The sequence below is a fragment of the Heterocephalus glaber genome, unplaced genomic scaffold, assembly GCF_053883595.1.
Source record: "Heterocephalus glaber isolate CG9 unplaced genomic scaffold, H.glaber_assembly_v1.0 deba00001707, whole genome shotgun sequence".
In the NCBI taxonomy this organism is placed as follows: Eukaryota; Metazoa; Chordata; class Mammalia; order Rodentia; family Bathyergidae; genus Heterocephalus; species Heterocephalus glaber.
This window is the reverse complement of record NW_028258427.1, coordinates 1,691,522-1,705,254: the sequence shown is the minus strand read 5'-3', so window position 1 is coordinate 1,705,254 and position 13,733 is coordinate 1,691,522. Positions and strand designations below refer to the sequence as shown.

Here is a 13,733-nt window from a genome sequence, read left to right as displayed (position 1 = left end):
CCTGTCTTTCCACTGCATGGCACACAGTAGCAACACTCACTGTATTTTTGATCATACCTCATGATAACACTCACAAAAGAGGACTTCCAGGACGGCTTTATAAAGTGGCAAGAATGATGGGATGTGTGTTTGAAGTGATGGGGAATACCTTCAAGGAGATTAATGGCAAGTATCTTTTATTGCAATAAATTTTTTAAAAGTTAAAATTCACCATATATTTTGATCAGCCCACATGTGTGTATATAAATATCACTTTGTACACTAAGTATAATAAATACATGAAAAAATAAACCTACTGGCTCTAGGTAAGTCTATCTGAAAAAACATTTATTAAGTAACTTCAAATCTAAAATATATATTTACCTACCTGAATTCTCTAAGTAGCAATGGAATGATTAAAATATATAAATGGCAGGTATTTTCAGAAATTTCTAAATGATAGAAAAGAAGTGAATAAAAATAAGAAAAGCTAATTGGTGCTGACCAAGTCAAGCAGCCTGATCATCTGATCATCTTTGAGCTGTAGCAGCTGAGAACAAGCATGGTGGGCCTGGGGAAAAAGGGCAGGCTGAAGGTCTCCAGGAAACTGGGCCAGAGGCTCATATTAGGAAGAGCTACATTTGTCATGTGCTGTTTCTTATTAAGTGGGGGATACGCTGGCTCTTCTATACAGTGATCTAAATAACTTCAGATGACTAAATAATTTTATTAAAAAATACTAAAGGTGAAAAACACAAAAAAGTCTCAGCGAAGCTGTGGGATTGTCTAATAACCTCTGCCTCCCTGAATCTTCGCTTTTCTCCTTGTCACTGGAAGAAAGCACAACTTGGTTAAGACTCTGAGAGCCTAAGGCTGTCACCCCTCTCCACTGAATAAGTCAGAAACTCTTCCAGTCTGGAGCTAATGACTCTCAGAGAAGGGAGTTGGAGTTCAACTTGGATATATATATCACTTTGGCTGTATTCTCTGAGAGCTCCCAAGCTAACGTCTTGGTCAAATACAGCTACCATCTCAGGTTGGCTCCCAGCTGCGAGGAGCTTCTACATGAGCAGGGGAGCAAGGAGTGCGGCAATCCTCTGCCAGGCAGAACTACATAGTGAAACAACTGCTTTTGCTATCCACACTACCTATCACCACTGACTGTTTTTAGAAATATAAGCAAGGTAAAATTCTCAGATACATGAAGATAAACAATAGTTTAAAAGTGAGCAATCATATAAATGGCTCCCACCTAAACAGAACATGTTGGCAAAGGAATTTCCAAGACTATCATACTACTGCAAGAAGAACACAGAAATTCTGTGTGAGATTCCATACTAGCAACAGTGTAGTGTTAATATGTGAGGCCAACAGAAGAATATCATAAGACATACTAGTATGTTCTCAGAAAATATATTTATATGCTAGTTTTGTGAAAATCAATGGAAGAAATACTCCACCAAAAAACCCCCACAAAAAACCAAAAACCAGAAAAAAACCCAGGAAACAAAATGAAAAAAGGCAAAGATGTGGTATATAAGAAAAATGACAGCAATAAAGCTGGAAAATTTTTAAGCTTAAATAATTATTGATAATATGATTGTGAATTATTAAGAATTTGTAAAATAAAGGCATAAAAGATAAAATTAAACATCCAGGAATAAATTTCCATATTATTTCAACAAAATCTGGAGACAGGCAGGAGAATAAAAGATTTCTAAAGGAAAGTTCTCGTTTTGTTTGATAAATGAAGATACTGCTAATATTTAAAAGTGCTAGGAAAAAATAGGTTCATATGTTTCTTAAAAATGAGTTAAATTCTAGTAGTTAAGAATTAGAATCTGGAGTCTCCAAATGTAGCTGACAAGAACAACAAAAACTACACCTAAGAATTAGTCTTCTTTACAGGAGCCAGGGACCCTCACAATCCTGCAGTATATAAGGTTCCCTGTCTTTATCCACATGTGGTGGGACTGTACTGCTATGTCAGCTGGCAGAGGGACGACAGCAGGACAGCTTTACCTTTCCTTGGCCACATGTAAAAGCGTAAGTACACAAACTTACTTAATTGAAAAAGAATGACCTTTAGTTTAGACTGGTTTGAGCATTAGGGTAACAGAATAATTTTAGAGCAAAATCAACTCTGGACATTATATATGGTTTTGAAAGGGTAATTACATAGTAGTAATTGACATAAGGCAAACAAGTAACAATCAAAGGAAAAAGTAGAAGGGCATAATAAAATGACTAGAAGGTTATTTTTCTTCCAAATGATTGCTTTAAATTGGTATCTCATTTCCTGTGACCTTTCTGTAAAGTATGTTATTAATATTTATGTTAATATCCTTAATGCAAAATTATCCTGTTTTCTAAATCTAAAACCTGCTGCACCAAACTGGCTATTTCTAGACTTGGGCTTAAAGATGTGTGGAGGGAGAACCTTTCTGTAGGGACAATATTACTCAGACAGGAGTGTTACCCATGGTACTTATCTTAATTTAGGCTAGGAAGTCACAGGTCAGAGAGTCTTTTGGGTTTTTTCTTTTTAAAATGTATGTATGTCTGAATTAATTAACTCATTTATTTAAGACAGGGTCTTATTACATTTTCAGCTAACCTTAAACTTGTAATCCTTTTGCCTCAGCGTTGCAAAATGCTGAGATTACAGGTGTGCACAGCCATGCTTGTCTTTTTAAAAATGGTTTTTACCAAAAAAATTCTTTTTACAGTGATTTTCCTTCCTCCTTTTTTGTTTTTATGGGTGGTATACGGGATTGAACCTAGGGTATTACATGTGCTAGGCAAGCATTCTACCTGAGTCACATCCCTAGCCCTTACCAAGATTTTTCAAACAAAATTTCAAGTACATAAAAATTAAAAAAAAATAATGAACTTTATATACACTTCCTACAACTTTAATAACTGTTAAAAGCATGGCCAATCTTATTTCATCTACCCCACCTTCCTTCCTTGGATAACTTTCAAGAAAAACTTAAGACATGACTCTTCATCCTCAAGCCATTTGTTGTCTTACTACATAATTTTTTAAAGCAGTTCACTTTCTCCTGACAAGACCATGATGTGTATACAGGTATTCTGTTTCTACAGTTATAATTTAGGATCTGCTTTAAGGATAAAACTGTAGTAATTTTATCTGGTATACTATTTGGTTTTATTCATCAGATACCAATCAAGGGCTTACCACTTGACACCAAATAGTATCACTGGATAGAAGTTACTAAATATGCACACAGTGACTTAGGATAGACTGTTTCTACCCACGAAGTCATTTAATAAAGGAAGTCTGTGCTATTTCATGGCTTGGTGAACACATAAGACTTCCTTACAATACATTCAGGCGAAGCTGCTGAGACTGGCAGTAGGCTGGACTTGGGCAAGATGCCTTCTGAGGCCTTTTCCATCTCAAGGATTCCCTGAACCTTGTTTTCTAGTTTTAAAAAATGTCATGAGTAAATATCAAGAAAGGACTCAGGATCTTAACATTTATGTATGCATTTCCCACACAGTTTCCAAATATCTAATACCATATAAAAAAGAAAGATTTTGATTCTGCTTCACACTGATACCTGCCTTCTCTCTTTAGCATAGTATGACTACAGCTGGGAATCTGAATTCCTTCCCAAAGTCAGGAAAATCCTATGCTATGATTTATTTATATTCCTTATGTCTGAGGACTTGTCCCATGAAGGAACCTATGGACTCCCGCAGGGAGAGCAATGGCCACATGCCCTCACATAAGTTACATTTGTAACAAGCACAGAAATTCAGACATTCATTTTTGAGAGCACAAAACAGAATTTTTAATATGAGTGGTTTTAAGTTTTGAATAAATGAACTTGCTGAATGTAGGAAGAACTTGATTTGTCCTAACAATATCCAAATTAATCTCTTTCATTTGAAATTTTCTTTATTCCTCAATTTGTTCCAGAAGGCAGTAATATTCAATCCATCCAGGTATATACACATACATATTTCATATAAACTAAATAATAAGTTGTATTTTTTGAAGGTGTGAATCTGAGAAATTAGTTTCTCTAAAGTAGACTGGCAAAATTGAAGTGAAGGACACAGATGCTATAGCCATCTCAAAGAGAAATAGTATTTTGAAATAGAATTATTACTAATTTGAATTTAATATATATTTTTTGGGCAAATAACATTTACTCTAGGTTTGATCAAAGGGTTAGTTTTATAGTATTCTATTAAGATAATGAGAGAAAAGTCTTTTCATATTCATTTTCTTATGCTTTCCATACATTTTGGGTGTAAGTCTATGAAATGCAGTTTGAGTTTCTACTTAACACAAAATCTGAAAAGCTGGATAGGCTTGACAAGTTAAAGCAGGAAAGGGTAACTTGTCCACTAGGGTATTTCAATCTTCTCTTTAAAAAGACACGGATTACTAATGAGCTGTGTCTTCAGTGTCAGAAAATAGGTGAAGGTGGATTATGTGTCCTTGACTGGGCATTTCATGTTGCAGTAGAATGCTTCATAGAGACAGAATATGAGGTCAGGGGCATCAAGATCTGCCTGATTTCTAGAGGAAAAGGGAATATACTTAAATTAAGACAGTAAGTTCATATGTCAGAAAGCAGCTCGTTGTTTGACGTAAGTTTTCTGAGTGCCTATGTGCCTGACCCTGTGTTTAGCACCACAGAATCAAAGATAAGACAGTTACTACCATTAAGTAGGAGAGAGAGAGAGAGAGAGAGAGAGAGAGAGAGAGAGAGAGAGAGAGAGATGCTAATACAAATGGCACAATAACCTTTATTTTAGAGTGCTTCTCAATATCCTGGGATGGAGGAAAGGAGGTTATATGTTTTACAATGTGTTGCTCTTTACAAAAGAAGATTATTTTAGTGATCTGTGGTTAAAGAACAGATTTTTTGATATACTTTTGTCCTAGGGATGATATGACTTCTTTTGACTCTTTCTCTGGAACTAAAGTTTGCATCAGTCAAATGGCTACAGTGGATTTAGTAATTTATCCGTAAACAATGAAATCCCAAACTCTTACTCCAAAAACACTTTGTTTCAATGTACTGACTACATATATAATTATAGTTAGCAAAAGATCTGTCTCCCTGTTTCTGATTGTCTTTTATTTTCCTCTTTATTTATACTTTAAGAGAGCTTTTGAAAATAGGAAAGGGACCAAGAGATGGAGGAAGGGGAAAGGAGAAATGGAAGGGGATGCAAAAAGAATTAAGTTGTGTCATGTACATGTATCAACTATCCATAATGAGTGTATTTATTGTGTACCACAAATATGTACTAACAAAAAAATTACAGTTAGCAAGTTTTAAGGATCCTTCATTTTCTAATCTTGACGTTTACAGTTGAAAAAAAACCACTGAGAAAAAAACATGCTTTCAAATACGTAAGTTACTAGCGTACTAAATAAGCAGTGTATGGTATTTTAATTTTTTTTAGTTCTGAAATAACCAAACAATACTCCATGAAAATAGCAGAGGAGATGCTCAAACGGAAATAAAAAGTACAGAAATGGTTAAGCTCGTGTATCAGTATTTTGTAGCTGCAGCAACAATGAAGATAGGAGCCACTCTTAGTGTATCCTAAGATAATTTGCTGTTTAGAAAGAAGAGTTTACATATTTTATCATTTTCATTTCTCAAATCTCTCAACACTCATTCATTGTTTGGTTGCTTTTCTGTTAGCTTTGTATGCTCATTTAAAAATTGTAATAAATATTCCTACAAAGTACATGTTACATTTCATTGATAAACAAAGTGATGGAAGATAATAAAGGTAACAAAAAAAGTCATCTTCTAACACTAACTCATAGTAAAACTGTCAGTAAACCAGGAATAGAATGAACTTCTTTAATATGGTAACAGGGCAAAAAAAGAAAACCCCTGTATGTAGTATACTTAATGGAGAAAGATAGAATGCCTTCTCCTTACTTTAATTTTTGCACCTTAGGACTGGAAACAAGGTAAGGATGCCTGCAGTTAACTTTCTTTCTAGCTAGTATAAGAAAAGATGATATAAAATGGCAGAGATGAGAAAGAATACCGTTCCTCCTTGCAGATGACAGTTGTCTATGCAGAAAAATTTTAAGGTATCTATAAAAAATAAATGAATAAAGGAAGGTTGCTTCTTTGGATGGTAGTACTAGGGATTGAACCCAGGGTCTTCACATTGAGCTACATTCCCAAGCCCCCAAACCTCCCCCCCTTTTAAAAAATTTGAAACAGGGTCTTCCTAAGTCACTAAGTTGTGCAGACTGAGCTTAAACCTGCAAGCGTCCTGTCTCAGCCTCCTACGGTGCTGGGAATTACAAGCCATGTTTATGATGAACACAGATGTCGAGGGAGGAGATGCCTGCATGGCTGTGATTTGTTTACAGTAAAAAAACAACACACTGAGGAACATCAGAACAATTCTCACTCTTAGAAAAGATATCTACAGACAAAGAAGAGAGTAGAAAGAACTTTCGAGTACTGTGTTGGATCAGAAATGGATGTACTTTTATAGTACATATAAAATATGTGAAAATAGTTACAAAGGTGCATATTTGTCTGTCTGTGAAGCCATACTTGTGATTTTTTACTTCTGCTGCCCACAGAAAAATTGGAAGTGACAACTCACTAGCACGAGCACACTGAACATCCAGAATGTGCCTTTTACATGCATGCTCTATCAAACGGAACAAGACTAAATGGAAAAATGTCTGATTCAGGATTTGGGTCAAGGGAGGTATAAGATGAATAGTAGAAAGGCTATCTTATAAATATAGATGGAATGATGGGAAAAGAGAATCACTATTTGACAAATGAAGGTTGATTCAGGCAGGAGCTATTAATGAACTCTAAGGGTAGCAGGTTGAGAACTGATGAGAAATGTGTATTTAAATATAACCGAATATGTCTTTAAAAATCCTAAATAATTAACAAGAGAAAACAGTGAATTTAGGATGGATAAATCTGGCAGTCATTGACACAAGCAAGAGAAAAATATTAATGTCAGAGCGGTGAGACAGGCAGGTCAACATCCTGCAGTCATGACATGATGGACTGAGAAGTCCTTGCAATAGAATTTCTGCAAAGAATTCATTATCTGAGACAGGTCATGAGAAAACAGGATTATCTCAGAGAGTGCAATGGCTGCATTCTTTTAAACTGTTAAGCACTGTACATGAAAAATAGAAAAAGACTAAGGAATTGTTTCAGATTGAAAAAGTCTGAAAACACGTGAGAGATGCAGCAGGATTCTGGGCAGAATCCTGGACTAGAACGAAAAGGTACTCACTTTGGGACAGCTAGTGAAATGTGAATGGGGCCTATGTGTAGATAATATGGTGTTATCCCAGAGCTGATTTCAGAATTTGGACAGCTGTACACAGACTACATAGGAGTCTGTCTTTGCCTTTTGGAATATTGGGGTGGGGTGTGGGAGAGAGGCAAACAGAATATTAATAAAATATTAAATTTTAATATTTAAAATACTTACCAATGACTTTAACAAAATAGGCATCTGCTTCAAAGTTATTCTTTAGTGTATGGATGGCAAAATCATTTTTTGTATATCCTTTACTCAGTACTATAATGTCCAAGATTCCCTGAAAAAAAAACAACAGAAGAATGGTAAGAACAAACTACTAGATGAATCAAGAAAAAGACCATTAAAATATATGGCAAGTGCTAGTTAGACAAGCATTTCCCAAAGTCCTGTGTGTTCAAAGCTTGGTTGCCAGCCTGTGGGACTTTCAAGAGGTGAGGCCTCGAAGGAAGTGAGGGCCCTGGGGCGGCCCCGGGATATGGGGACCCTGGCCCTTTTTTCTCCTTTTCTATTTCCCAGTTGCCCTGAGGTGAGCAGGCTTTCTCCATCACTAGCTCCTGCTATGATGAGCTGTAATACCAAGGCAGAACCCAATGAGCTGAACAACCCTGGGGCAAACTTCTGAAATTAAGGCCAAAATAAACTTTTATGCCTTTAAACTGATTATCACAGGTATTCTGTCATAGTGACAAACAGCATGTTTTACCATTTAAGTATAAATCTTATTTACTCAAGCTGATGTATAAAATAAATTAAAAAGTACATATATATACAGATACACAACTTTAAATAGTAACAGATGAAAAACATTTAATTTTATCTTTGGACATAAATGTTAATATTTTGGTATATTTCCTTCTGGCCATATTTGCATACATTTTATTTTTTCTTTTTCACGTTTTTGCATACATCTTAAAGTATCTGTTACAGGGGTTGCCAGATCCTTTCCAGCCATAAGAGAAAGAGAGGACAGACCTTTTCATTTGCTCCTGCCATCACTGTGTACTATTTTTTTTTTCTTGACTAAAAGGGGACGCTTTGGTAATTTTATTGAAGAAAAGAATGAGGGCTCATTTACAGTGGCATTCCTTCGGCTCTCCTCAAGGGGCTGGCTATTTATCATATATTCATGTACAGTTTTCCCTGTAAGTTGACTGTGTTCTACTTTTCCAGAGTCTTTTTTTTTTTTGCAATGTATCCATTTGTATGAATTTTTTTATAGTAAGGTTATTAATTATTTGACTCATTCATAGCAAAATTATTTCCCCAATTTAAAAACAACTTAAAATTTCTTTTATAATTTTTTTTTTTTTTTTGGTACCAGGGATTGAACTCGGATCCTTGTGCTTGCGAGGCAGGCACCGGAACCACTGAGCTAAATCCCCAGCCCCTCTTTTATAGTATTTTTGATGTACAGAATTAAAAATTAATGTGTAGTCAATTCTCTTGATTGTCTTCTCCTTTGTAATATTTCTGTCAATTACTTTTTTGCTTGGAAACTGCTACTGTAAACTGAAATAAGATTTGGTAGTTGGACAAACAGGAAAACAAAGATTTGTATAATTTGTAATTGAGAATAAGCCTCTTATAAAAGAACAAAATAAAACCCCAAACTGGGCTAATGGAGACATAACTGTCCTGATGGGAATTTAACTTTTAAAATGAATGATTTTGCAAGGATATACTTGGATACATTAACTGTTATTTAATTGTTTTTCTTCAAAATTCATTATTTTTCTGAGCAGTAATCTGACTTTTCTTTTCAGGAGGGGAAACTGGAAAGCCTTTCACAAGGTCACCTGGCAATCAAAGAGAATTACAAGGATTTGCAGCAATAGGTGCTACTTCCACCACAAAAAGAAGATTGAGCATGGAGTTCATCCTTCTGTGATCTTCTCAGGCTTAAGTCTGCTCTCCCTTGACTCTGCTTCTATGGATTCATCAGTGTGAAAGCATTCTTTGGAAGTTTAATCCCAATGAGCACAAAATGAGAAAAGGGCATTTTCCTATTTGATTATAGCAATCTGTCAATTTTTTCTCCCTCTACTATATAACTTCCAAAGGCCTTTCTTTAATAAATTCTTTGCTTTCATATCATCTATATTTTCTGATCAAAAAGGGTGAAGGTAAAGTGAAATGAGGTAGATGGCAATTAAACCCCAAACACACAGGATAACTGTGAACTTACATCTTCGTAAATGTCAAAAAAGGTGGCAACCACAGCATCTCTGATTTGATTTAGGTCTGTCAGGTCCCAGTAGACTTTAAACATCCGATGAGCCCCCTCACAGCTTGCACTGTTACAAGGAACATTCTCCAGTAAAAAAGCCTGCTGGTTGCTGTATAACAAACAAAAGACACTTAATTATACAACATATCAATGCTATACACCAACAGCTGTGCTGTGTTTTCTAGAATCAAAGGAGATGGGAAATGAAGATTAGAAAAATTCCTTCAGTTTTTGATTATTGTACAGTTATTTAAGAAAAAGTTATTTGCTATGTTTTCTCAACCTCTGGCAAAAATCCTCTGATTTTCTGAGGCCATTCAGCTAGCTGTTGGCCTCTTCCCTCTTTAAATGGAATTTCTAAATCTATCCCTCCTTCTTCCTTTCTTACTCCACAGTCACAGACCCTGTGTCCCATTATTTCATTCCTTGACCTGTAGATGTGTATTACTACTCAATGAGTATTTGAATTTTAACTGGAAACTCCTGATACCCCCAAGACTGTAAACTCAAAGTAACGAATCTACAACAGCAGAATTTCACCTACTCCAACACATAGTAAGGTAGATACAGTGGACCCTCAAGTTATGACTGGCCTGACATACGAACAACTTAGGTTAGTTAGGTTAAGGGAAGATTCATCTGCCTCTTGTTATTTACAGCATATATCCAGGGAAACATCCAGATGGGTCTACTATACTGCTCAAAATCTCTCAGATAACAGAACAGCTATGGAGTCCTTTCTCTTAAATTTTACACTACGGACAGAGTAGTCATTAGCTTAGATTATTGGATTCAAATCCTGGCTCTGTTGTTTAGCAGATAAATGACCCTGAATAAGTTATTTAACCTAAGAACAAGATCCTCCTTTGTAAACTCAGTAAGAAAAGTTTTTACAGCATGAGACTATTACAAAAATAAAACAAAATATGAAACAGAAAAGTGTAGTACTTGGGACAATTCTTGGTTAGCCTTTAGCAAAAGTAGTACATATTACCATCATTCCTATTATGAAGTGCAATACAATGCCAAGTAAAAATATTTACTTTAGCTATAAAAGTAACTTTGTAAACTATGATCTTATGTAATGGCTCTTATTTGTAGTCATTTTCCATATATAATATGTATACAAACACATGTATATGTATATATGTACACACAAATATAGTAATAGCTTTTATAGCCATTCCCCATATACATAGTATGTATATATGCATACACACATATAAAATGACTTTTATAAGCATCTTCCATATATATGTACATAAACATATGCACATACATGCATATACATATATACATACGTTCCTTCACTTCATACTATGTCCATAGAAAATAATAGACTACTAGTTTATAGGGGTTAAATTTTATTATTGTTCAACTTTTCTAATTACTTTAATTAAATATGTAAAGACAGACTCCTTGTGTTTAGTAAAAATCTTAATCTGTGTCTGGGTTATTAGGAAAAGAGAAACAGTCTCAATTATAAGAAAGGAAAATTTCTAAATGTTTAACACAGATTGGAGACCTAGGTACAAAATATTCATGCATGATGCAATAATGCATGATTGGCTTATTTTTTTCAGATAAATATTCCAATAGGAACACTGGCCAAAATAATTCTTTAATGAAAAAAAAATCTCAGACTACAACATTTACTGGGAAAATTTTAGGTTGCGTTTGTTCAAGACCTAACATGTAATAGTATTCCTCCACTAGAAAGAATAAATAATTTCTTGGTTTTTTTCTCCAACAATTGTTTTTTAATTCTAATTTATAATATTTTTTCTGGTAAATTACCTATTCTAACTTTTAAGACAATTTTACTAGAAACTTTATAGAGATGAACCATACTCTAGTTTGTTATTAGATCATATTAAAATATGAGAACATGTGATACAAGCAGGCTTTCTTCCATATTCTATGACCAATGTACCCTACTTGGCAGCCTTCTGAGTGAGCATCTACCCTGTTTCTCTTTTCAAAGCCACTGCATAGATTTCATGATTATAACACTGGTCACAATTTCAAATATACAACAGTAACCTAAAACAAAACCTTTACTGTAGTTGCATAATGTCATTTTTAGGTTAGGCACAGTAGCACATCTCCACAATCTCTGCTACTTGGGAGGATGAGGCAGAATTGTTAGTTCTAGGCCAGCCTGGACAACTTAGTATGACCCTGTTTCACAGTAAAAAATAAAAAGGGTGGGGATGTAGCTCAGTAGTAGAGCAACCCTGGGTTCAATCCCTAGTACTGAAAAATATTCATTTTCAATTTTTGATAAATGTTTATAAAAATTATAAATGTCTTTGGGATCACTAACTGCCTTTGTCTTGTACTGTGGAACTTGGGATGTGTAAAAGTTCAATCTTTTAAATTACACTGAATTCTAAAGGCAGAACTCAGCATTTTACCTTTAAAAATAAAATCTGATTTAAGCTCAAGAGGGAAAAACCTTGATACATTTTATTTTGAAACTCTTGGAAAGAATGTATTTGCTTCTTTTGAATCACTTTCTCTATATTCTTGAAAATTAGAATTAATGAATCTTTAAATTTTCTTTTCATATCAAAACAAAAACTACTGTAAAATTCAATAGACATGTTTTTCAAAAGTCAAAATCTTTCCTTTTCAGGAATAATTATTGTTAACAATTTTCTGTGTATCTTTCTAAATCTTCTAGACACATACAAATATGTAAGTACATATATCCTTAAAAAACAAAAAAAAAACCCCAAACTAAATGGAGTTGAGGTATACACATTTTTCTGTGACTATTTTTTCCACTAAATAACAATATTCATGAATAAAAGACATACTGTCAGATTGAAGATTTTTGATATCTAAGTTGCATCATCTTTTATCTCTCACCAGTAGCCCATCAAATTGTGTATTTCTCTAGGCTTGTTCTTTCCAAAGCCCACGACTAAGAGGTAATTCATTTTAACATTCTGTTATTGATGGGCAAGTTGCTGCCAACTGCTCTCCATCACATACATGCATGCACACACACATTCGTGGAAGTTATTTTTCTTTGGGAACTGGTAGAAGGATTTCTAGATGATAGCCACTGGGCCAAAGGATATACATATTTTAAATGTTAACAGGTAAAGCTAAATGGTCCTTTAGAAATATACTAATTTACACTTCCAGCAGTGTGTATTTCATATCTTGCCAATACTATTGGTATGGCTTCTTACTCTTATCAGTTGAATAACTTAAAAATATGATCACATTCTTCTGACTATTTGTAGCTAAGTATTATTTTATATTTATTAGCTATTCATACTTTTGTGAATTGCCATTTAAATCCTTTTCCTTATTGATTTTTGGATCTCTGACTGTTACTCTTAGATCCTTATTTGTAAAACGGGAATAATAATAGTACATTGCCTCAAATCACCACTGTAAGGATTAAATAAGAAAATGCACAGTAAAGTGTAGTATAGTGTCTGGTACATAGCACAGTACCACCTTTAATAACTGCTATTATTATTTATTATTATTACATTGCTATTATTACTTTGATATGTTGAAAATATTTCTTCCCTTTTTCTTCTTAAAATTTTGTTCATATCCTTCACTAAAAGATTTATAATATTTAATATAGTCATTTATGGCAATAGTTTTCCTTCTAGGACTTTAAAAAGATAAAGTTAAAGATCTAACCTATAAAAACTAAGCTATCTCAAATGAAGAGGAAAAAAAAATCAAAGAAAAAAACCAAGATCGACAACTTAAATCTAACTATACCAATACTGCCACAAAACAAAAATAGCTTAAATCCACAAATAAAAGCTATAAATTATAAGACTGGATTAAAAAACTAAGACTCAATTATATTCCACCTCTAAGAAATCTACCTTAAATAGAAAAACAGATGAGTCACGCGGAAGACGCCTAATCAGCCCGCTGCAGACAGGTAGGTCTGTGCACGCCCTACTGAGGTCCTGAATCACGCGGCAGACTCCGAATCACCCCGCTGCGGACAGGCAGGTCTGCCCACACCCTGCCAAGGTCCCCAGTCACACAGAACACACGCCGAATCAGCCCACTGCAGACAAGCAGGTCTGTGCACGCCCTACCGAGGTCCTGAGTCACGCGGAACACGCCGAATCAGCGCGCTGCAGACAAGCAGGTCTGTGCACGCCCTACCGAGGTCCTGAGTCACGCGGAACACGCCGAATCAGCGCGCTGC

At 34.8% G+C, this 13,733-nt stretch overlaps 1 protein-coding gene and 1 long non-coding RNA gene across 7 annotated transcripts in view; one reads left to right on the top strand and one right to left on the bottom strand.

The window, feature by feature from the left end:
* Itfg1 (integrin alpha FG-GAP repeat containing 1) overlaps positions 1–13,733 on the bottom strand; it is a 286,118-nt gene that overhangs the window by 93,071 nt on the left and 179,314 nt on the right. For all 6 annotated transcript variants that reach the window (XM_087199355.1, XM_087199353.1, XM_004873895.4 and 3 more), the window contains 2 exons: positions 9,491–9,641; positions 7,474–7,582 (listed from right to left, as the gene is read on the bottom strand). In XM_087199355.1, the coding sequence (XP_087055481.1) occupies positions 7,474–7,582; positions 9,491–9,641 (260 nt within the window). The remainder of the gene's footprint in view (positions 1–7,473; positions 7,583–9,490; positions 9,642–13,733) is intronic.
* On the top strand, positions 7,568–9,394 carry LOC147821759 (uncharacterized). Its single transcript, XR_015446573.1, has 2 exons — positions 7,568–7,607; positions 9,069–9,394. It is a non-coding gene; the product is annotated as an uncharacterized LOC147821759 (long non-coding RNA).